Source organism: Bubalus kerabau, chromosome 11, assembly GCF_029407905.1.
Source record: "Bubalus kerabau isolate K-KA32 ecotype Philippines breed swamp buffalo chromosome 11, PCC_UOA_SB_1v2, whole genome shotgun sequence".
Classification (NCBI taxonomy): Eukaryota; Metazoa; Chordata; class Mammalia; order Artiodactyla; family Bovidae; genus Bubalus; species Bubalus kerabau.
In genome coordinates this window covers 92,678,796-92,702,853 of record NC_073634.1, presented here as the reverse complement: position 1 = coordinate 92,702,853, position 24,058 = coordinate 92,678,796, and the positions used below count along the sequence as shown (strand labels likewise).

The 24,058-nt window shown below is 50.0% G+C and overlaps 1 protein-coding gene across 4 annotated transcripts in view; it reads left to right on the top strand.

Annotated features, from left to right (window-relative positions):
* Positions 1-24,058, top strand: part of RNF144A (ring finger protein 144A) — a 132,341-nt gene that overhangs the window by 90,779 nt on the left and 17,504 nt on the right. For 3 of the 4 annotated variants that reach the window (XM_055541017.1, XM_055541018.1, XM_055541016.1), the window contains 5 exons: positions 3,845-3,993; positions 13,344-13,448; positions 13,591-13,651; positions 21,815-22,022; positions 23,527-23,674. In XM_055541017.1, the coding sequence (XP_055396992.1) occupies positions 3,856-3,993; positions 13,344-13,448; positions 13,591-13,651; positions 21,815-22,022; positions 23,527-23,674 (660 nt within the window). In that variant the 5' untranslated portion in view covers positions 3,845-3,855. Of the gene's footprint in view, positions 1-3,844; positions 3,994-13,343; positions 13,449-13,590; positions 13,652-21,814; positions 22,023-23,526; positions 23,675-24,058 lie in introns of those variants that run through there. The other variant, XM_055541019.1, reaches the window with a different exon arrangement.

Sequence of the window (24,058 nt, the reverse complement as noted above, 5' to 3'; positions counted from 1 at the left end):
GCTCCTGGCTCTAGAGCACCGGCTCAGTAGCTGTGGTGCACGGGCTTAGTTGCTCTGTGGCATGTGGGATCTTCCCTGATCAGGGATCAAACCCGTGTCCCCTGGATCGGCAGGCAGATTCTTAGCCACAGACCACCTCAGAGTTCTCTTCTAACAATGGAAGTTACACTTACTTCACACTAAGCTGCTCTCGGATATTAACTGACCTGGGAAGAGGCCACTGCTCTGAATTCTGATTTCTGTCCTCCCCGCCAAGCCCATTCCAGCTGGAATTCGGTAATTCCCCTTGCCTGTCTGAGCTCTCACAGGTCAGGGTCCCCTCTGCTGCTCCGTCAGCCTGACGTCACTCACACCCTGGGTCTTGTGTCCTTGTGTCTTATCTCCTCTGAGTTTCCAAGATCATCCTGTGGTCTCTTCCCCTGAGTCCCAGTGCCCTCCTCCACCAGTGCCCTGCCTGGAACCCACAGTGCTTCATCCTAACTAAATATTTGCTTAGTGATACCCAGTGAACTATGACTGTCAAAACACAAGAAGAGGGTGTGTTTTTTTTGTTTGTTTGTTTTGTTTTGTTTTTTAAGAAAAGTATTGTAACCCTTGGACTTACCACATGGCGCAGTGGTAAAGAATCTGCCTGCCAGTACAGGAGATGCAAAAGACGTGGGTTTGGTCCCTGGGTCAGGAAGATCCTGAGAGAGTCAATTCCTAGGCAGGTTGATAAGAAATCCAAGGTCCCCAAGGAGGAGAAAGCGGTCTGAAGCTCCCCGAGGAGGAGAAAACTACAAATGTTTTTTTTTTCTTTTCTACATTGCTTTGCCTTAGTCTGTATAACTATGTATCTTGCTCTAGGACATGTTTCTCCTTAACAAGAACCTTCTGACTAATCCTGTTATCTTAAAATGTATATTATGGGAATGGGTCTGGTAAGACCTTTTTATTGTTAGTTCTAGTCCCGTTAAGATGTAGGTTGTGGAGTGGGTCTGGTGAGACCTTTCTACTGTTCTAATCTGGTTATTTAAGATGTATGTTGTGGGAATGGGTCTGGCAAAAGTATATAAGGCCTTGATAAGACTAGCTAGTGGGGCACTCTCAGAAGCTTTCTCTGTTATCTTTCACTTTAATAAAACTCTGCTACATAAAAGCTCTTGAGTGATCAAGCCTGGTCCCTGGTCCTGAATCTAAATCTTCTTCGATCACAAATCTGACCTCGTTCATCATAAACTATTAGTCTCGTGGAGGGGGAAATGGCAACCCACTCCACTATTCTTCCCTTGAAACTCCCACGGATAGAGGAGGCTGGCGGGCCACAGTTTATCGGATTGCAAAGAGTCAGACATGACTGAGCCGCTGAACATACACATGCACACATCGTGACCTTGAGAATGACTCACACGGGTGGTGGTCACACCCAGGCCCTGACTGTAGGAAGGACGGGTGTCACCAGTGTTTCTCACAGGTGGATGAGCTGTGACTAAATGAGGCATCGTAGGGGAAGGGGAGAGGGGCTTTACTGAGCCTTGCCAGGTGTGCCATTTCTTTTATACGGTCTCTCCTAATGCTGCACCAGCCCTGGGAGATGGAGATTATGGCCCCATCACACAGATGGGCAGACTGAGGCTGACTGTGGTCAGGTAACCCAGCACCCAACTAGCTATGGGTGTCCTATTGGCCCCGGAAGCGTTGAGTCCCTGTGGTGTCACCTCTGTTGTCTGGTGAAAGATGCTTAGACACTTCTCTCTCCTATTTTGATATCCACCCCCTTTTCGCAACTATAGGTAATGGAACTTGCCCTTAAAACTCAAGCCTCTCCTCTGCAAAGTTCTCCTCTTCTGAGAATTCTAACCCAGGCTGGTTTCTAGTTTTTCCAAAGTTCCTGAGCACTGATTTCACACGTAATCCTAAACTCTCCCTTGTGTTATCAGTTAGCTTTTTATTTGGCCGAGAATGTTCTTGAGTTGAAACTGAATACCCCAAGGTGGAGAACTCTGTCTCATATATCTTTGAGACTTTCTAAGATCCAAGAGCCGTCCTGTGTACATTCTGGTCATTGGTTAGTGCTGTTTTGTCTTCTTCTCTTCCCCGGGATGTGTTGTGTCTTTGTCACTATGCACACAGTCTTCTGGGCTTCCCAGGTGGTGCTAGTGGTAAAGAGCTCAGCTGCCAATGCAGGAGACACAAGAGATGTGGGTTCGATCCCTGGATCCGGAAGATCCTCTGGAGAAGGGAAATGACAGCCCACTCCAGTATTCTTGCCTGGAGAATCCCATGAACAGAGGAGCTTGGTGGGCTACAGTCTGTGGGGTCGCAAAGAGTCAGACACAACTGATGCAACTTAGCATGCACACATGCAAACAGTCTTCTGCCATATGTGTGGAGTTGAATGAGACAAACCCTCTTTTCATGACCTCACGGACTAGGGGCAATGCAGATGTATCTTGCTCTCCAAATCTTTTCGTTCCTCACTTCAGACAGTGAGGTTCCGTAGGAAAGGATGCCAGCTGTCTAAATCAAGTTAGGTCTTAAGATTAGGATAGCAAGTGGTAAGAGTTCAGATGGCCAGGAATTTTATGTGAAATTTATATGAATCTTTCTCAGTTCTGAATTTGGGGAGCAAGGGGTGCTGGTAGAATAAAGACATACTTACCAACGCAGGTACAAAATAAATGTCTTTAAGGCTTAAATCCAGTGCCAGGGGCAGGATGAGAGAAGCCACATCCCTGGATGCAAGCATCTGATCCATCAGCAGGCAGTTATGGAGGCCACGTGGATCAGAGCTGAGCTGAGAGCTGGAGGCTGACCCTTTCTCTGCCGCCTCTAGCCATAGACAGTGGAGATCAGTGTGTGAACATAGTAATAGGACGATGCATACTGTCAGGGGAGCACAGACCAGGGGGGACATGGCCGGAGAATGTCAGGGAGGCTGGGGAGGTGAGGACTGTTCATCCATGTCTCTGTGTAGTGTCCACTTCACCCAAGACACTGCTGGATGTGCTTGACCCACAGAAGTGAACAAGGCTGCCCAAGGTCCCACCTCCCTGAAGCTCACGGTTTAGACAATCTTCCAGGATTTTCTTAGGAGGCAGTGGTGCATGTTTCGGGAAGGTCAGTTGACACCTGGGCAGTGAGGACAGAGACGGTGTGGGAAGACCACTCCACCTGGAGGACACAGAGCACTGAGGCCAGAGCTTCACACACTGGCTTCCCTGTGATGTTCCTACAGCAGAGAACAGCGTGACCTGATCAAAAACTATGTTAACAAAAGCTTCTCTCGCTGGCTTGCTAAGGTCCTGCCCTCCTGGGCTGGGTGCTTGATTGGTGGGGTTGTGTCTTCCTCAAGACCCATCGGAGGGATGGAAGGAAGGATGCGGGTGGGTGGATCCCTCATTACCCGTCAATACGGGGAAGGAATATTACTATCAATACGAGAAAGGAATACTACCATCAATATGGGAAAGGAATATTACTATCAATACGGGAAAGGAATATTACCATCAATATGGGAAAGGAATATTACTATCAATATGGGGAAGTTATATTACCATCAATACGGGAAAGGAATGTTACCATCAATATGGGGAAGGAATATTACTATCATTATGGGGAAGGTATATTACCATCAATATGGGAAAGGAATATTACCGTCAATACAGGAGAGGAAGCATCACCCACAGACCAGGTCAGGGGCCTCTGGCTAAAACTTCTCAGAGGGCCCGATGAGGCCTATGAAATTCTGGCCCCTCAGTGGTCACTCGGCCAGCCCCGGGGCCCCAGGTTCAGCCAGGAGTGGCCCTGCCTGGGTTCCGTGGAGGCCACGCGGATCTGACGGCCTGTGCTTCTCTCGTTTCAGACTGCTCTGCCATGAGCGCCGCGCGCGCGTGCCGGCCGTCCTGGGACTTGGCCCTGGACCCACTGGTGTCCTGCAAGCTGTGTCTGGGGGAGTACCCCGTGGAGCAGATGACGACCATCGCCCAGTGCCAGTGCGTCTTCTGCACCCTGGTTGGTCTCGCCGGGAACGCCGGCTTAAAAGGATTTCGGGATGAGCCTTTTGCTTTTGTTTTAGGGACAGCATGCAGGGTCACCCTCACTTTTACGCGGCTTTATTGGAAGGATTCTCTTCTGAGTCCATCAGGCTCCCCAGGCAGGATCCTTTGCAGGTGCTCGTGGTGTAGAAGCGATCAGTTACACAGAGACTTGGAAGCTGGGAACGCAGCTGAGAAACCCTGCCGTGGCGTGCACGCGCCTTTCTGGAAAAGAAATCTTCACCGTAGCTTGTGTCCAATTGAATTAAACAGTGGTGTGCCTGAGATGGCCAGGGCGCCATCCTGGCGAGTGTGCACACAGCAGAGTTGGCTCTGTGTGTCAGCTGGCACTGCCTTAGTGCTAAACTGGAGAGGATGTATTTTTTTTTAACTGATTTTATATTGATGTATAGTCTATTAACAATGTTGTGATAGCTATACATGTCAGTATACGTAGTCACTCAGTCGTGTCTGATACTTTGCGACTCTTTGGAATGTAGCCCCTCTGTCCATGGGATTTTTCAGACAGGAACACTGGAGTGGGTCGCTGTTTTCTTCTCCAGGGGATCTTCCTGACCCACAGATAGAATCCGTGTCTCCCGCATTGTCGGTGGATTCTTTCCCCACGGAGCCATCGGGGAAGCCTCTGTGATAGATTCAGGTGCACAGCTAAGCAGCCCATCCATACCTGCATGTGTATCCATTCTCCCCCGAACTCCCCTCCCTAGAGAGTGTTGAAATCACACCTGAATCTCCTGAAGACACCGCCAGCATCATTCTGAGCCAAAGGCTATACGGGACTTAAGGGCTGCAGGTCTTCTGTTCCCATCAGGCCTCACTCAGACCCAACGTTTTACTCATCAGAAAAGAAAAATGAGGGTGTAGGATTTATTTTGTTTGTCTCATTGAATTTTATAATTTTTTTTCCCATTCAAGGAATTCCAAAATTTAAAAAAGTCCAGAAAAAATATTTTTCTTTAAACTGTGAAAAACTAAAAAAGTTTCTGTTACAAGTAAACTCTCCGGACGGCCTGCCTGTGTGTTGCTCAGATGTTCTGGTTAGCTTCTGTCCCCTCACAGCCACCTCCCCAGAGGCTTCTTCCTTCCTGCCCCTTGCTCTGTTTATCTCTTGATCTCCTTGAAATGTAGGCTTATTTGGTAGCGTCATCTACATTTTACGGATAAGGAGACAGAGGTTGCAGTCATTTAAGTCTGTGTATCCAACTTCCTTTTATGCTAGACCCTGGCTTCTTGAGGGCGCGGTTCTGCCCCCAAGTACCTGGTTTACAGCCGTACCTGTGACTGCTGTTGTTCAGGCGCCCAGTCATGTCCCACTTTCTTCAACCTCACGGACCTCAGCATGCCAGGCTCTTCTGTTCTCTTAGCATCTCCCAGACTTTGCTCAGATTCATGTCCATTGAGTCAGTGATGCTGTCTAATCATCCTGATAGACGGATTGAACCGCAGAGAGTCGGCCTCAGCTGCATGGTTGGTGGCCAAACAATGTTGCCTCACTGAGCCCCCGAGAAAGGAAATTCAGCCTGGAGCACAGGAAGCTGTTTTGGGGCATTTTCTGAGCTGGGGAAGGATGGGAGGCCGAGGGTAACTGGGGGAGGTGGATGGACAGACAGACCTCCAGCCCAAGAAGAACACAGAGCGTTTTCATTTCTGAAGGGTGAACTGGAATGGTCCAGACGTGTCTGGCTGGATTAAAGAATCCCCTTTATGCAAAATCGCCTCTTTTCTTGCCCGAAGGGAAGTTTTCCAGCCTCAGCGAACTGGCTGGCTTCCCTGTGCAGCTGTGCCCGGGAGCGAGCTCCCAGCCCCTCCCTGTCGCTCCCTGTGCCATCGTGGGGAGGGCCTCCCGAGACCACAGCTCTCCTCCCCTGTAAGGTCGCTCGTTCACCCCGCCGTGGCTTCACCCCGCCTTTCGTTTGTTGTCCTTGTTTTAGTTTCCTCTTTCTCCCGGAGAGCAGCTCTAATTCAGATCAGACACTTAATTCAAGTCAGGGCTTGTGAACAGAGGAAAAGAGCACTGTTTTCTCGCAGGGGGCTTGCTGGGAGCACGAAGAAACAGGGGATGGTTGTGATTTTTTTTTTCACAACCGTTTATTAAAAATTAAGATGTTGAGACCAGGCCTGCTTGTGTCTGCAGCTCCGTGAGGCTTGAAGCACAGGAAACACCTGCGTGTCCACAGACTGGGTGGGCGGGGGAAGGCCCCGTACCCTTGTGGAGGCCCCAGGGCCCCCCACCAGCAGAAGTGCCTGTGTCTTTTTCTTGGGGACAGACCTGAGAAGAGAAGAGCGAAGAGAGGAAGTTGTGCAAGGCTGCAGGAAGGCTCTCTTCAGATAAAAAAAATGACCAGAGAATTACAGGCTTTGGGTCAGAAGAAGATTGACCTCGAGGAGGAAGGGGATCCAGAGAAAGCCTGGAGCTGGGCTTGGGCATCAGCACCCTGAAATGCAGGCTGTTTCTGACCCCGCCGCCCTTGTGGGCCTCACCTGTGTAATGGAGATGATCGGAGTTCACCCCGAGGCTCAGGGCACGTGTGTGGAGGAGCTGCTCTGTGGCAGGCTGTCTGCAGGCTCTTAACCCCTTCAGCTCACTTCTGAGTTCGGGGTTAGAACTGCAGGAATCCAAAAGAGCAGCTTTCCCCAGCCATGCGTCCCGGGGAACATCTGTCCTAAAAGATGCACTCAGATGACCATCGCGGTTTGGTAGATTTGCTGAGCACCACGTACCATGTCCCTCTCTGTACCCCGCTGGGACACTCTGGGTGCCCAAGAACACAGAGGAAGCCCCAGAAATCCACATGAGGGCCAACTGTTGATTTACCTTGCAGCTCCCTGAATTATTGTATGTTAACCCCTCCTACTTGTGGCTCAGATGGCAAAGCATCTGTCCGCCATGTGAGAGATCTGGGTTTGATCCCTGGGTCAGGAAGATCTCCTGGAGAAGGAAATGGCAACCTGCTCCAGTACTCTTGCCTGGGAAATTTCATGGACAGAGGAGCCTGGCGGGCAACAGTCCGAAGGATCTCAAAGAGTCGGACACGACTGAGTGGCTTCACTTTCTCACAACCCCTCCTATCTTCCCTTCCCCCGGGAGGTCTTCATGATAAAGATGTAGTGGGGTTACATGCTCATTCTTGATCCTGCACGACTTTGGAGCAGACAGACCGTGTCCTGCATGCAGGGCTTCTCCTGCAGCTTTGTCAGAAGCCCGAGGAGAGCACCCTCCCTGTGGAGGCGGGGTGGGGGGGGTGGCGGATGGTGCCTGCCCACTAGGAGCTCCGCCTCTAGGCCAGCACGCTGGGGACGGGCAGCATTGGACGGGCGTTGGTCTCTGCGGATGAGCAGAAGACGTAGCTTCAGCTTCATGTTCTTCTGTGAGGCTGGGGGAGCAAGGGGAAGGCCCAGCTCAGTCCCAGAGTGCTCCCGTGTCATCAGAGCTGGCCTGAGTCATCCATAGAACATCCCCGCTGTCACCTCCTGGTCACCTCCCAACATCACCCTGAGTCCGGCCCCCAGGGTCAGGCATCACCTGTCCTCTGGGTCCCTGTGGCCATGGCCCAGTTCTCAGAACAGGGCAATTCTTTCCAGAACAAAGGGCATCCTCCTGCGTTTTTATCAGCAGGTGTGTGACCGCACCAGCAGGGCTTCCCAAGGCAGGTCCACATTTGATGGCTGGTTTTTCAGATCCTGGTAGCTGTAGGATGGGCGGAGGCTGGGCCAGGTTCCCTACCCACAGCCAGGGCCACTCCAGTGCCCTGATTGGCACTGGTCATCCTGCCCCGTCAGGTTCATCTTCACACATGGAGACCAGGTTCTTATAGAACATCTTTTGGTGATATGGATCGACTCTGGGCACCCTGGAACCCACGGCCTCCATAGACCACACCTGCTACTCCACTCAGCTCTGGGGTGCTCTCGTGTCTCCCCCGCCCCCCGGGCTTCGTAGTCCCCCAGAACCATCTGCTCTGTTTCTCAACTCCACGTGCTATCACACCTGTGCACCATCTTCTGGAGTTTCTCTGCCGTGGGCAGACCCAGCCCTGGGATGGACAACTTCCTCTCTGGGCGGTGATATTGAATGAGCAGCATCCACACCTCAGGCTGGCCAGTCTGCCTCTTTGCGCTCATTGTGGTGAGGCGGGGACGCTCATGTGGTGAGGCAGGAGCGTGGCTCCTGCCACCATCACAGCTCCCCGCGCCACCCTCCAGAGAAGCGGGTACCCAATGCCTGCTAGTTTAATTGACCTGGAAAATCCCAGCAAGTGACAGACTTGCAGCTGAGAACTGTCGACTCCGTGCTCTTGAAGGAGAGCATTGCCCATCAGACGGGCTCAGCCCGTATCTTTCTCTGCACCTGTGGTCACATGCTCTCCCACAAGGGTGGGGGCATTCTGGGGCGACAGGGCCTCAGAAGGGGTCGCGTCTGCCCCTGCCGGCTGTGGGCTCAGCTGTACATGGACACCAGGCTACAGGTCGGGGGGCCAGTGAAAAGGATGGGCACCCCAGTCTGGACTGGTGGTCTGGCAGGGTTTTGGTGGGAAGACGTCCACGTGGACAGAGAGGGGCTGGTGGGTGCAGGCTAGCAGGGTCAGAGTGGCAGGAACTGGTGTTACTGAGACCTTCTTTGTGTGTCCTTCACCAGGGACACTGCCTGCAGGGAAAGTCATGTTCCTGGTCCAGTGGTTGACTGGGTTTTGACTCTTAGAAACCCTGAGGGACCCTGAGGGAAAGGCCCAGGGGACACACGGGGCACTGAGCGTCGACATTACCCAGTGCCCCCCAACTGTGGGGCCCACCTGGGCTTTCAGCGCCCGAGGGGTCAGAGATCTCAGGGAAGATGAGTCCAGGAGACAGCTTGCTGGTGGTTTGGCAAGACCCCTGGACCAAGAGTACCCGTAGATGAGAGGTTTTCATTTTTTCAGTAGAAAGTAAATCTGATTTTTTTTTTTTTCCCTCTAAAAATTTTATTAATACAAAAGCAGCCTTCATCTCTTGGAGTCCCTGGTTCGGGTGAAGTCAATCCCTGCAGCCTGGAGTGGTGTTGCTGCCAGAACATACACGGCGGGGCTTGCTGGGTGGTCTGCTCAGGTTTCCAGCCCCTGGCAGCAGTTGGGGGACGGGGGGGCGGTTTGCATGAAGCATCCTCGTCTCGCCCGCTGTGCCAGGCGGTGGCTCCAGCCGCCTGAGGACAGCCCTGTAGGAAGTGTCTGCCCTCTTTGTCCGCCAAGGGGCCCGGGGTGCCCGTCCAGCTAGCTCTCTGGCAGTGACCTGAGGTCCCTACCCCAGGTCTCCCCTCCTCTGCATGGATGCGTGTCCATGTTCACTTCTGTGTGGGTGTTGGCTTGGTCTGTGTGCGGACCACTCACTCCCCTAGCTGTCGGCCTCTGTCTCTCCTGCCGAGTTGTTAAGGCCCTGCTTTTCAGCAGCACTGCATCAGGCCCAGGGCCTGGGAGGATAAACAGCCTGGGTTTCAAAGAGCCTGCCTCCTAGCAGAAGAGGGGGTAAGCAGACCCTCCCTGATTGAGGCCGTGGGGGCTAGGCAGAACTCGTGGTACGCGTGCAGGCACCTAGCTGCCGAAGCATCCTCTTTTGTCCTCGGGGTTTGTTCCTTCCACACTTATGGGGGGCCAGGGGCCTCAGAGGGGTGCAGGCTCACATCTGACATGTCGGTTTGCTGGCATTCCCACCAGGGCGGTGGTCCCAGGGTCTTGGCTGCCTGAACCCGGTCCACGGGAATCCCACGGCCGTCGTTCAGATCTGCCTGTGTGGGCCATTTGTAAACATGGACCCCTGATAAGCAGAAGCCACTCAGGCACCTTTGAGCACGGTTTCTGGGGGTTTCTCCCAGCTGTTAGCATCATCAGTAACTGACGGGCCTCCCAGGGAGAAAGCAGACCAAGTTATGGCTTGTTGCGGACTCCGCACCAGGCGGCCGTCTCTCTGTGGCCCCTTCTCCTTAGCAAAGGATTCCGAAGCAACGGGGGTCCCAGCAGATCGGTAGCCCCCCTCCGCATCTTTGGACCCGGGTTTCAAAGGGTTGGGCGAGAAAGTGGAGAATGAACAGTCTGGAACTTTCTGCAGCTCTCCACACATTGCCTCCCGGCTCCCGGACCCTCCTGTGCTTTATGCAGTGGACGCCCCTTTCCGGAGAGGCCTTGTCCCTCTGGCCAGCTTTCCATCTCTGTTACTTTCCTGACCCCCCCTCCCCAGGATGGGACCCCCCCCACCCCGAAACCTCAGCATGGTGCATCTTTGGGGGTGAGGGTTGGGGGTCTTGATGGACAGGGAGGCCTGGCATGCTACAGTCCATAGGGTTGCAAAGAGTCAGACATGACTGAACGACTGAACTGAACTGGATGTCTTGATGTCCTGGAGGGTCCCGGCACCCAAGCATCAGGGACACACTCTGGTGTGACTCAGACTTTGCTGGTCTGAAATGCATACGATTCTTTGTACTCATTAGAAAACTTACGAGGTAACAGAAAATAAGTAAGCAATGACTGCTTATGGAAGAATTCTTGACTGGGGAGGAAGGAGGCAAGAGTTTAAAAAACAATACTGCCACCTCTTCGGAGTCAGGCACGCATGGGTTTGAGCCAAGCTCCTCCACTTGCAGACCCCGACTTTGTCCTGTTTCTGACTTCCCTGAGCTTTGTTCTCTCCTCTGTCTAAGGGGAGCGATTAACACCTCCTAAGAGTCTTGTTTGTTTAGTTGGCTGACACAGGTGGTGATTAACGCGGAGTCCTAAGGCCTTTGGTTACGGAGAGCTGTAATTAATACAATAGTCGGGAATACATCAGTGTCTGCCTCTGTCCTGTATATTTATTTTCACCAAGATTTCTGTGGCATTTTCGGGTGCTCATTTCAAGACATCTTTTTGCTATTAGATTGAAAAACACAGCTTGTGAGTCATGGCCCGGTTTCTATCTGGAAGAAGACTGGACTTGTTTTCCGTGGATGCTTGGTCAGATACAGATCCTCATTGCTCTCGCCTTTAAAGGGGCTTTCATGCTCTGCTAGTCTTTGTTTTGTTTTTTTTTTTCAATTTAACTAATTAATTGATTTTTAGCTGTGCTGAGTCTTTGTTGCTGCCCAAGCTTTTCTCTAGTTGTGGTGTCCCAGCTTCTTGTTGTGGTCACTTCTGTTGTCGTGGAGCACGACCAGAGGGCACATGGGCTTCAGGAGTTACAGCCCCCAGCCTCTAGAGCACAAGCTCAGGAGTGTGGTTCACTGGCTTAGCTGCTCCGTGGCACATGGGGTCTTCCCGGATCAGGAATCCAACTGGTGTCTCCTGCATTGGTCGTTGGGTTATTCTCCACTGAGCCACCAGGGAAGTCCCCATCCCTTTTATATAGTATGCAAATAAGTTGCTTCCAGAAACAGTCATTTTGCAGATTGTGCAGAGCCTGCTGGAGGCATAGAATGTTCACCCCCCAGGTAACCCTCCCCAGGTGTGACGCACTGCTTGTTGAAACACGCAAGTCCTTGCACAGCGATGTTTAGAGTCAGAAATGTCCCCTGAGTGTACCTATCACACCAGCTTTAACTGTTGTATTTTGTCCGCTTTCTCTCATTGTGTACTTCTCTGCACAATATTGTGAAAGTTTTCAGTGTTTTATCACTTTATGGCATTCTAGTATCCCCCAGAGACTTGATTTGCTGCTGCTGCTAAGTCGTTTCAGTCATGTCCGACTCTGTGCGGCATAGACGGCAGCCCACCAGGCTCCGCCACACCTGGGATTCTCCAGGCAAGAACACTGGAGTGGGTTGCCACTTCCTTCTCCAATGCATGAAACTGAAGTGAAAGTGAAGTCGCTCAGTCGTGTCCGATTCTTAGCGACCTCATGGACTACAGCCTACCAGGCTCCTCCATCCATGGGATTTTCCAGGCAAAAGTACTGGAGTGGGGTGCCATTGCCTTCTCCACACATTGTACTTCTCTGCACAATATTCTGAGAGTTTTCAGCTTTTTATCACTTTATGGCATTCTAGTGTCCCCCCAGAGACTCGGTTTAGACAGACTTAATTATAAAAAAGTAAAAGAATGATCTTGCTGCTAAGGTTGTGATATTTTTACACCTATGACTGTAAGACACCAATCACCAAGATACACATGCATCAGATGCCAGCCACCACTCTTACTTAGCTGGTCAGTGAATCAGGAATCACGCCAGGTGACTTTCCATACTTTCTTTCTTACTGTCTCAGAAGCCCAGCAGGATGGGCATCTCCGGTCTCTTGTCCAGAGAGCTGTGGCCCGAGCCCATCATGAGACCGATCCTCAGCTCTGCCTGGATGGACCCGGGTTCCAGGTGTCTCTGTAGCTCTGCAGCCTGGGCTGTGACAGGAAGTGGACTTGGAGATGATGCTGAGACATTTAACTTTGTGCTCCCATCACTGAGAGGTCCGGTTTCTTATCCTCTTTGAGTTCTGATGTCATCTGATGTAAGTGCTTCAGTGTCTGTCTCAGTCACATCGGGCAGTGACCTTGCCTAGAGAAGACCATCACTTTTCTTCTACTTGTTGTTTAAAAAGTGCTTTTCAGGGAGCATTGGATCTTCAAGACCAGCAGACAGTAAATGCACGAGTGGACCGGCCCTGGGAAAGGCCGCTTCACTTTGGCATGAACTCTGGGTTGCATCTCCTACTTACTTTTCTGACTTACTTTGGATGTTCATCCAGACGGCCAAGTCGAGGGGTGGGGAGTGGCGGCCAGTCATTGCCCGTTGCGTGAGAGGTCACTGAAGGAGGATGGGCAGCTCGACCTGGGTTCTTGGTCGGGGCACAGGGGCGGCCTAGAGGCAGGTGAGGCTGTGCTGGAGCCTGGGCTCTGCCCTTGCTATCTGGGGAAGCTGGTGGTTCCTTGTTTGGTTCTCAGTTTTCACACTCGATTGATGGCGTGGTCATAACTTTCCTGCGAAAACACTCCAAGTGCCACGTGAAACAGTGGCATACAGGGGACTGAGCAGAACCCTGATGTCTGGTGTGTGTTTGAGGAGTAGGGGTCCCCAGCCTCCTTTGCCTCCCTGCTCCTCCCACTGAGCGCACTGGCGTGGTGTTTGCCAAGGTCAGGCAAACAGGGACCCAACCGCATCCTCATCCCTGGTGCAGCAGAGGTACCCCACAAATATTTGTCGAGTGAATATAACCTCTAATTTGGTCATTGCCATGGACTACAGGGCAAAAATTTTAAAAAACTGTACGGGAACAATGTGCTTGATTTGCCTTTTTTTTTTTTTTTTAAATGCATCACTGTTCCTTCAGCCTTAAGAAAGATGTTTACAGACACTTCTCTGTTTTGTTTTTTTCAGTGCCTGAAACAGTATGTGGAGCTCTTGATCAAAGAAGGATTAGAAACTGCGATTAGCTGTCCAGATGCCGCCTGCCCCAAACAGGGCCACCTGCAGGAGAATGAGGCACGTATGGCTGGGGAAATCGGGGTGCACGTGCAGGGGCTCCCCAGTGAGTCGGGGGTCCCAGGCTCTGTCCAGGATGACCTGGCAGTGTGTGCTAGCCCTCAGATGGTTAGACTCCTTTTTCTTCTGTTTCTTCCTTTAGATTGAGTGCATGGTGGCGGCTGAAATTATGCAAAGATACAAAAAGCTACAGTTTGAAAGAGGTAGGTGCCCCGGTGTCGCAGCCGCTTATGACTCCTGTGATTGAATCCGGTGTATAAACTGGGGGGCGTGCTTCGGGTGGGTGCCACTCTGCATCATTTGGATGCAGTGGACGTGAAAACATAGATGTAAATTAGCCTTCTGAAGTTTGGCTGTCGTTTGAGTTTTCTGCAGAGCTCACAGTTGAATGGCCTCTGTTGAGGGGGGTCTAGTTGGTAGCAGGAAAGATCCATAGAACAGCTTGCTTCTAGGGATCTGGAATTATGGGGGTGGTTTAAAGAGACCCTCACAGGGCATTATTCTCCAGCCAGGTTAAGGCCTAACAGTCTGAGGACTAAATCTTAGGCCATCACAGAATTTAAAAGATAGGAATCCTTGGAAACAAGGTTGGAAGGAAGTCCCGAGGTCAGACAGGGTGGAATGGTGATGGTCACCACCCTGACCACAGGTGTGTTGCCCACATTGTCTACTGCACACCGACGGGGCCAGTGGGTGCTGGGGACTTGTCTCATGAAGCCTCACAGCAGCCCAACAGGGTTGCCTGTTAGCTGACACCCACAGAGGCTAACTAATGCGCCCTGGTTTCCATCTCTGGTGGGTGGAAGGGCATGGACCAGGTCCCCCCTCGCCCCTGCAGGGTCCCACCTACTCTTCCTGGCTGCAGCCAGGCCACTCCAGTGTTAAGACACATTGATTGTCCGGGTTGGATCTGTGTCTTTGCTGTCTGAAATATGCCGTGTTCATGTGTGTGTGGTCGATGAGTCATGTCTGACTCTTTGAGACCCCATGGACTGTAGCCCTCCAGGCTCCTCTGTCTATGGGATTCTCTAGGCAAGAATACTGGAGTGGGTCACCATTCCCTTCTCCACGGGATCTTCCCAACCCAGGGATTGAACCCAGGTTTTCCACATTGCAGGCAGATTCTTTACTTGTCGGAGCCACCAGGGAAGCCCCATGCCGGATTCACAAGGTGGCATTATACTGTGGAGTTTGTTTGATCTTATTTTTATATCTCTTCTGGACCTTGGGCTCATCTGAAAAGAAGCAGAATAACAGACGTGTGTAGCCAGCGCTCTGTATATAAGACTTTATTGTGAAGATGCTGTATCTGGATTCTATAATTTCTGGGTGGGTTATTGAGCAACTGCTGTCTGCTCCCCACTCTTCCTGGACGGGTTCTTAGTGGTCTCCTGAATCGGGCATTCATGAGAAATGAGCACAACCCCGGGCTTCGTGTTTACAGGAAAACACTGTCAGGATGGGAATGGAATGCGGAATAGACCAGAGCAGTGTGTCCAGAGACTCCTTGTTTAGCTGAATGTGGAAAGTTTTTTTCTCATTTTTTTTTTTTTTTTAAGAAATGCTAAAGATAGCTGCATTTCCTCTTGAGACTCACTTTTCAAGGCAAAAAAAAAAAAAAGGTAATGTGTGGCCAACCTAAAAAATATCATACAGGAGTTCTGATGACATTGAAATTTGTTTTCAAGAGCTTATTTATTGAAATGCCATATATTCTTTGGTTTGGGGCAGTTTATAGCTTAAATATATGGCCATGTGACACAAGAGTTGGTATGTAGAGCTATAAATTTGATTAATTTGGATTTCTGAGGCTGTGAGCCTCTTCTGAAAACATTTTCCAGAGGGAATCTCAACAGAAACTGGCAGTTATTTGGGTTAGAAGAAAATGAACTTTCTATGACATTGAATTTTAAAATGCAGCTGGGTAAATGTTCCTACCTAATAATTTTAACTGTTGCTATTTCTTCTGTACTTTGACTTAGTCAAAGAAGATTTTTTTTTTTCTTTTGCATAGTAATGAACCCAACTTGACTTAGGTTAAAAAAATATCTCTCAAAACTATCACTTTAGAATATTTTGCTAGCGTTGTGTTCAAAGCAGCAAAAAAATAAAAAAAAAAAGGACTCAGACTTAATAGGAGCAGAGACCTGTCTGAATGGAATATGAAAATGTTAGACCTGAAACACGGCTATTAATTATAGCCAGTCACTGAGCAAATGCTGGGAGGTATTGGGGGCAGGAGGAGAAGGGGACGACAAAGGATGAGATGGCTGGATGGCATCACTGACTCGATGGACGTGAGTCTGAGTGAACTCTGGGAGTTGGTGATGGACAGGGAGGCCTGGTGTGCTGGGATTCATGGGGTCACAAAGAGTCAGACATGACTGAGCGACTGAACTGAACTGAGCAAATGCACTGGTCATAGAAAACACCCTCTTCCAACAACACAAGAGAAGACTCTACACATGGACATCACCAGATGGTCAATACTGAAATCAGATTGATTATATTCTTTGCAGCCAAAGATGGAGAAGCTCTATACAGTCAGCAAAAACAAGACCGGGAGCTGACTGTGGCTCAAATCATGAACTCTGTATTGCCAAATTCAACTTAAATTGAAGAAAGTAGGGAAAACCACTAGACCATTCAGGTATGACTTGAATCAAATCCCTTATGATTATATGGTAGAAGTGACAAATAGATTAAAGGGATTAGATCTGATAGAGTGCCTGAAGATCTATGGACGGAGGCTTGTGACATTCTACAGGAGGCAGTGATCAAGACCATCCGCAAGAAAAAGAAATGCAAAAAGGCAAAATGGTTGCCTGAGGAGGCCTTATAAATAGCTGTGAAAAGAAGAGAAGCGAAAGACAAAGGAGAAAAGGAAAGAGATACCCATTTGAATGCAGAGTTCCAAAGAATAGCAAGGAGAGATAAGAAAGCCTTCCTCTTTGATCAATGCAAAGAAATAGAGGAAAACAATAGAATGGGAAAGATGAGATCTCTGCAAGAAAATCAGAGATACCAAGGGAACATTTCATGTAAAGATGCGCACAATAAAGAACAGAAATGGTATGGACCTAACAGAAGCAGAAGATATTAAGAAGAGGTGGCAAGAATTCACAGAACTATACAAAAAAGATCTTCATGACCCAGATAATCACGATGGTGTGATCACTCACCTACAGCCAGACATCCTGGAATGTGAAGTCAAGTGGGCCTTAGGAAGCATCACTATGAACAAAGCTAGTGAGCTATTGAGCTATTTCAGATCCTAAAAGATGATGCTGTGAAAGTGCTGCACTCAATATGCCAGCAAATTTGGAAAACTCAGCAGTGGCCACAGGACTGGAAAAGGTCACTTTCCATTCCAATCCCAAAGAAAGGCAATGCCAAGGAATGCTCAAACTACTGCACAACTGCACTCATTTCACACACTAGCAACGTAATGCTCATAAATATCCAAGCTAGGCTTCAACACTACATGAACCGTGAACTTCCAGATGTTCATGCTGGATTTAGAAAAGGCAGAAGATGCAGAGATCAAGTTGCCAACATCCGTTGGGTCATCAAAAAAGTGAGAGACTTCCAGAAAAACATCTATTTCTGCTTTATTGACTATGTCAAAGCCTTTGACTGAGTGTATCACAACAAATTGTGGAAAATTGTTAAAGAGATGGAAATACCAGACCACCTGACCTGCCTCTTGAGAAATCTGTATGCAGCTCAGGAAGCAACAGTTAGAACTGGACTTGGAACAACAAACTGGTTCCAAATAGGAAAAGGAGTACATCAAGGCTGCATATTGTCACCGTGCTTACTTAACGTATATGCAGAGTCCATCATGTGAAATGCTGGACTGGATGAAGCACAAACTGGAATCAAGATTGCTGGGAGAAATATCAATAATCTCAGATATGCAGATGACACCACACTTATGGCAGAAAGTGAAGAAGAACTAAAGAGCCTCTTGATGAAAGTGAAAGATGAGAGTGAAAAAGTTGGCTTAAAGCTCAACATTCAGAAAACTATGATCATAGCATCTGGTCCTATCACTTCATGGGAAGTAGATGGGGAAACAGTGAGAGACTTTATTATTGGGGGCCCCAAAATCACTGCAGATGGTGACTGCAGCCATGAAATTAAAAGACACTTGCTCCTTGGAAGAAAAGTTATGACCAAACTAGACAGCATATTAAAAAGTAGACACATTACTTTGCCAACAAAGTTCCATCTAGTCAAGGCTATGGTTTTTCCAGTAGTCATGTATGGATGTGAGAGTTGAGCTATAAAGAAAGCTGAGTGCAGAATTGATGCTTTTGAACTGTGGTGTTGGAGAAGACTCTTGAGAGTGCCTTGGACTGCAAAGACATCCAACCAGTACATTCTGAAGGAGATCAGTCCTTAATATTCATTGGAAGGACTGATGCTGAAGCTGAAACTGCAATACTTTGGCCACCTGATGCAAAGAACTGACTCATTTGAAAAGAGCCTGATACTGGAAAAGATTGAAGGCAGGAGAAGGGGATGACACAGGATGAGATGATTGGATGGCATCACCAACTCATCGGATATGAGTTTGAGTAAACTCTGGGAATTAGTGATGGACAGGGAGGCCTGGCGTGCTACATACAGTCCATGAGGTTGCTAAGAGTTAGACTCGACTGAGTGACTAAATTGAACTGAACTGAGCAAAATCTAGATGGGATCGGTGAAGCAGGTTTCAATTTGCTCTCTACCTTCAAAGTCACCTTCAAATGAGGATGGTGACTGGTGGAAAAGTGACAGTCTACATCATCTTCTGACAACATTTAGTTACTAACAAGTGCTATGGTCACAGTTCCAATACTCTCTCCATTTGCACCTCTCATATCAGAGCCTTATTTTAACCTGAGCATCCCCAGTCTTCCAGCCAGGATCCTTGGGGAGCAAGACGCTGGGAGGGAGGTTCTGGGAGGAGGTCTCTTCTGAGCACTTCGTTTGCCAGCTGTAAGACCCCTAAAGCTGGGAGCTACAGGCTTCCCAGGAAGGTCATGCCCCTTGGTGTTACACACGAGTTCCTTTTTGGACACTGACCAGGCCATGCTACAGTGCTTGCTTACATTTCTGGGCCAGTGGGAGCTGGAGCAGCATAAGGGACGAGGACCCACCGCCCTGCACAGCATGTTTCACAAAGGACAATTGTGTTTAAGAAAGAAGAACACCTTTTACAAGAGTCTTGGGCTTTTTGATAAGTATGGCTGTTAAGGACTTACTTTATTTCTTTTTATGTGTCTATCTCGGGGAGGTAGATACATAAGGTACATAGAGGTAGATTTGTTTCTTCATCTTGTGCCAGAAAATATACTTCTTGATTTGTTTGAAAATATATTAGGTACAAATATGTGCATGTATACATACTAGATACAATGTGTATAATATTTCTAACATATCGGCTATAATGTATCTAATGTATAGTATATAGATGTGATAGTATGGTATATATAGTATATATATATAGATGTGATGGATAGATAAATAGGTAGATAAGCAGGTAGACATCGATGTGTATGCATAAACACATTCTGGAAAGAAAAGCTGTGCTGGTGCCCAGTGTGGATCTTCCTATTGGTTGTGTCCCATCTTGCACACCCAGCCGGCAGACTCCAGCAGCAGAGGGATCTTGTAGAATTTTAATAGACGTCCGAGAGCAGAGCTGGGTTGTGCTCTTGGGGTGGGGGGTGCCGGCAGCACTGAGAGAGGGGGGCTTTGAGCTGGCAGCTCAGAGGGGCAGGGTGTTTGCCCTCCGTCTGCCACAGGGAGTCTCTTCCATGGGGATGGGCATTGCCCTCTCACAGCTCCAAGAGGACACAAGTCACACGATGCAAGTAGTTACCATGGAAACACTAACTAGGTCTCCTCTGCTGCGCACCGCATCTTATAATCAGGGCTACATGTGTGGTGCTGAGAGGAGTGACCGGGAGATGCCGCACAACGGTGAGAGGCAGGAAGAGACCTTGGAAAAGCCGGTCCCCTCCTCATGTCACAGGCTGCTGAGAGCAGGAAGGGAGCGCCGTGGAGACTGGAAGGACCTGAACTGGGCAGTGGTGTCTCCTTAGGGGCTCAGGTGGACCCGCACTGAACACTGTCAAGTCAGCCAGGAAGCTGACTCAGCGGAGGATGTAGCTTATCTGCACGTGTCCTGCCGTCTTTGCAGGCTGAGTGCCCACATCCTGCAATGCCGTCCTTGAGGGGCCGTGCCTGTGGGGGGCCCTGTGATGTAGGTGAGGCAGGTCCGGGCTCACCCAGCCCGGAGCCAGAACTGCTGGTAGAGAAATCCAGATGGGGGCAGGGGAGGGCCGCCAGGTAAAAGGCACAGCACTCTGGGGGAACAGCCTTTGGCATTTCCTCCCCCCTCCCCGCTGTGCCCCAGGGCACCGTTCGTCCCTCCGTCCTTCTTTCTCCTGCCCCCTCAGCGTGGGAACCTGCAGACCGCTGTCCCCACATGCGTGCATTTTCCCCACAAAACCACCTCCTCGGATCTGGCAGCCAGAAACAGTCTTACAAAAGCAAACACTTTCAGCTCATGACAAGACCTCGTTTTACACATTCACTCACCACTGAGGCCTCAGGAAATTTTACCTTATTATCATAAACATCGATGAGAAAGTATCACATTTTCCTGGATGCCGGAGTTCCTTTGTATTAGCAAGTCTTCTAAACCTTCTGCTGGACCTACCGGTTTGATAGTTTTTGTGCTATTGATTGTGTTCAGCTGCTTTAGTCGTATCTAACTCTTTGCGACCCTAGGGACCATAGCCCACCAGGCTCCTCTGTCCATGGGATTCTCCAGGCAAGAATACTGGAATGGGCTGCCATACCCTCCTCTGGGTGCTCTTCCTGACTCAGGGATCAAATTTGCATCTGCTTGTATCTCCTGCATTGCAGGCAGATTCTTTACTCACTGAGCCACCTGGGAAGCCCCTAGGTGCTATTGATTAATTCACCTTTTTAAAATAGTTAGGGTAGGAGTCAGCCAACCATGGCTGGTGGGCCAAATCTGCCCGGCCCCTGGCTTGGTGTTGTCAATAAAGTTTTACTGAAACACTCCTTTACAGATCAACACAGCTGCCTTTGTACTTCCGAAGTAGAGCTGAGTAGTTGGATAGAGACCTCATGGCCCTTAAAGACTGAAATACTCACCATCAGAATTAGATGATAAGGTGGTTTTCAGTCTATTGGTACCCGACAGGAACTTGAGGGCTGAATCTGGCTTCCAGTTCAGGGAACGTGGCAAACACATGCATGTTGAGGGGCAGCCCAGCCCGCCTGCAGCCCATGACAGCTGCAGCCTGCTGGGGGTCCCGGTGTCTACACATTCCATCTCTGATGTCGGTGAACCAGCCCACTCCGGAATTGGCCAGTCATATGGCCTAGAAGAGCCTTTCATTGCTTCTAGGTTCACAGTGAAATACAGTCCGTTCCTTCTCAAGAGTGACCCTGGGAACAGCTTGCAAATCAGTGGCCGACTTGGAGCCCTTTGCAAACACCCTGTAATCCTTTGGCCTCCTCGCCTTTTGGCCTGGCATCAGCATCCGTGTGGGTTCTGGTTGGGTGCTCCCTCCCGCAGCCCAGCACTGAGAGTCCAGTCACACTTGACAGAGGGCCCATAGGACCCAGCATCAGGCTCACTGTGGTGGTGGTGGGGTAGCTCAGGACCCTTTATTTAAAGAAACATGAGATGTGGACGCAGATGTGAAGGCATGTGACTGTCACGGGTCCTGTTTTTCAGAATTAGCTTTCTCACTAATTTCATTAAATCAGGCTCCACTTCAGAGGGAAAACCCGCTGTCGAAGAATGAATTTCACACAGTCCTTAGCTCAGGGCTTTGATGTGAATTTGGGATGGAAACCGTTGTAGGTGGATACGCCCTTTGATGAGAAGAAGAGCCAGCCATCTCCTTTTCATCTTATCCTTCCATGCTTACCCAATGTTTCGGGTGCCCACAGCACACCCCGCCCAAGGATGTGAGGCTTCGGACGGGTTGCTGTGGCCACGCCACGTCTCAGGGCAGGCAGGCGGGGGCAGGAGGCGCTGGCTGAATCGCGGGGTTTCCAGGATGGGGCTCTGGAGCCCTGAGGACTCTGGGGGTAATTGGGGGTTTGCTGTCCCACCACATGAGTGGGCTGGGGAGTGGGGAGTGGCTGGAGGGAGGAGGCGCCCCCAGGTGGGTCCCAGATCCTAAAGGGCATGTTATATCTGACCTTGATTTTCTTTTCTCCCTTAAATATGAGAAGCTGTGTGCTGGCGTGTCCGTCTGTCCTAAGCCCTGTCAGTTCCCTGGTCCTGCAGATCCTGACTTGCCCGTTTTTTCTCTTTGTGTCAGAGGTGCTCCTGGACCCCTGTCGGACTTGGTGCCCGGCGTCTACGTGCCAGGCGGTGTGCCAACTCCAGGAGATGGGGCTGCACACCCCCCAGCTGGTCCAGTGCAAAGCCTGTGACACGGAGTTCTGCTCTGCCTGCAAAGCCAGCTGGCACCCTGGCCAGGGTTGCCCGGAGACCATGCCCATCACCTTCCTTCCCGGGGAAACCAGGTACCTTCCAGCGTGTCTTTCTTGGTCACCTTGTACTAATGAACGAAACAGAACCTGTTAAACTGGTGCACGCCTCACAGTGCAAGAGTCTCAAGCTTAGGAAGACCCCAAGGGTAGAATCGTTTGTTGGTGGTGGTGGTTTAGTCACTGTGTCTGACTCTTTTGTGACCCCATGGACTGTATTCTGCCAGGCTCCTCTGTCCATGGGATTTCCCAGGCAAGAATCCTGGAGTGGGTTGCCATTTCCTTTTTCAGGGGATCTTCCTGACCCAGGGATCAAACCTGCATCTCCTGCATTGCAGGTGGTCTCCTGTGTTGCAGGCAGATGCTTTACTGTTACGCCACCAGGGAAACCTGTGTAATTGTTTGGAAGCTCACCGGTCCTCAGAAAACCATGTAAAATGATGACATATTTAAGCCTTACAGTCATTATGATGCTTGTGGAAGGTCCTGCAGTCAATGCATTCAAAATGCCAGAATTTGCTCACAATTTCAGTGAATCTCTACTCATAAATTCTTTAGGTTCTGCACAATCTGCTCAGTTCTGTGGAGAATCACGTTCCCCTTGGTAAATGCCATGAGTTCATAACGATATAGCAAATTCACCCCATAATCGGTGAATTTGAACCACTTCTTCAGATGACTCTGCATTTTCAGCTGACATAAAATTTAACAGCATGGGCTGGGCGTCCTTCTACAGTTAAACCTAGAAAGATACCTAGGTTGTCATTTTGTGAGCAGCATAGAACCCTCGCTGCCACTTACTGGGCACTTCACACAGGCTTGCCCTGCCCAGTGCCCTTCATGCATAATCCCGTCTGCCACTATCACACCAACCAGAAGCTGGGGCTCAGAGAGGTTGCCACCCAGCCCGTGTGCAGAAGAGCTGCACTTGAGCTTGGGCTTCAGTCCGTCCATGCTCACCCCCGTGGCCTGCCCAGACCTCTCAGGAAAACGATTTTGTACAGACACCAAATAGATCTAAGTAAATGATTAGCATGTGTGTGTTTTTAACATTTTTTTTCCTTGATAATAACAAAGAGCATACTATGTATTATCAACCTTTTGGAAAGTATATGAATAAGGATATAAAGTTAGACCTCCCTTCTAAGCCTCTGCCCTGTTTTCTTTGGTTTGTCTGTACACATCTAAATTTAGATCTGTGCTGATTTTGCTCATTTTTTTCCCCCATAGTTGCTGATTCAGTTTTTTCTTTTTTTTTGGTGATTATTTTCCAGAGTTTGAGATTCTTTGGTTTTGACTTATTTCACTTAATAACAAGTGACCTCATAACAACCCACTCCAGTATCCTTGTTTGGGAAATCCCCTGGACAGAGGGGCCTGGTGGGTGACAGTCCCTGGGGTCTTAGAGGGTTGGACACGACTGAGCACACACACAACCTCAGCCCCTCAGCTACTTGAGCTCGTGATTCCGGGGTGGCCTTTGCTGGCAGGTCACCCCAGAGCCTCCGAGCACAGCCTGACAGAGTCTCTCCTGCTTCAGCTCTGCTTTCAAGCTGGACGAGGATGACGCGCCAATCAAGCGCTGCCCCAAGTGCAAGGTCTACATCGAGCGGGACGAAGGCTGTGCCCAGATGATGTGTAAGAACTGCAAACACGCCTTCTGCTGGTACTGCCTCGAGTCCCTGGATGTGAGTACCAGTTGGGTGGTGGGGTGCTTCGTGGGGCAGGCTGAGCAGGAGGCGTGGCCCAGCCACTGCACGGCGACTAAGGGGGCACTCCTGGGCCCTGGAAGTCATGCCGTCAGGTGCTTATTCTGTGCCTGTGAAAATACGAGCTCATGAGATGCAGTGGTGTCAGAAGACGGGAGTTGGTACAGGAGCTCCAAGAGGGCAGGGTGGGCTTCAGCCTGGGTTTTCAGGGAGTGGGTAGATCTCAGCATCTTAGGTTTCTGCCTGTGGAGCTGTCTTAGCTCAGCTCATCCCCACTACCAGGGAGCTTAAACTGGTTGCTGATCTCTCGGTTGTGGGGGCTGGATGTCTGAGAGCCGGCGGGCTTGGGTTCGGGACCCTCTT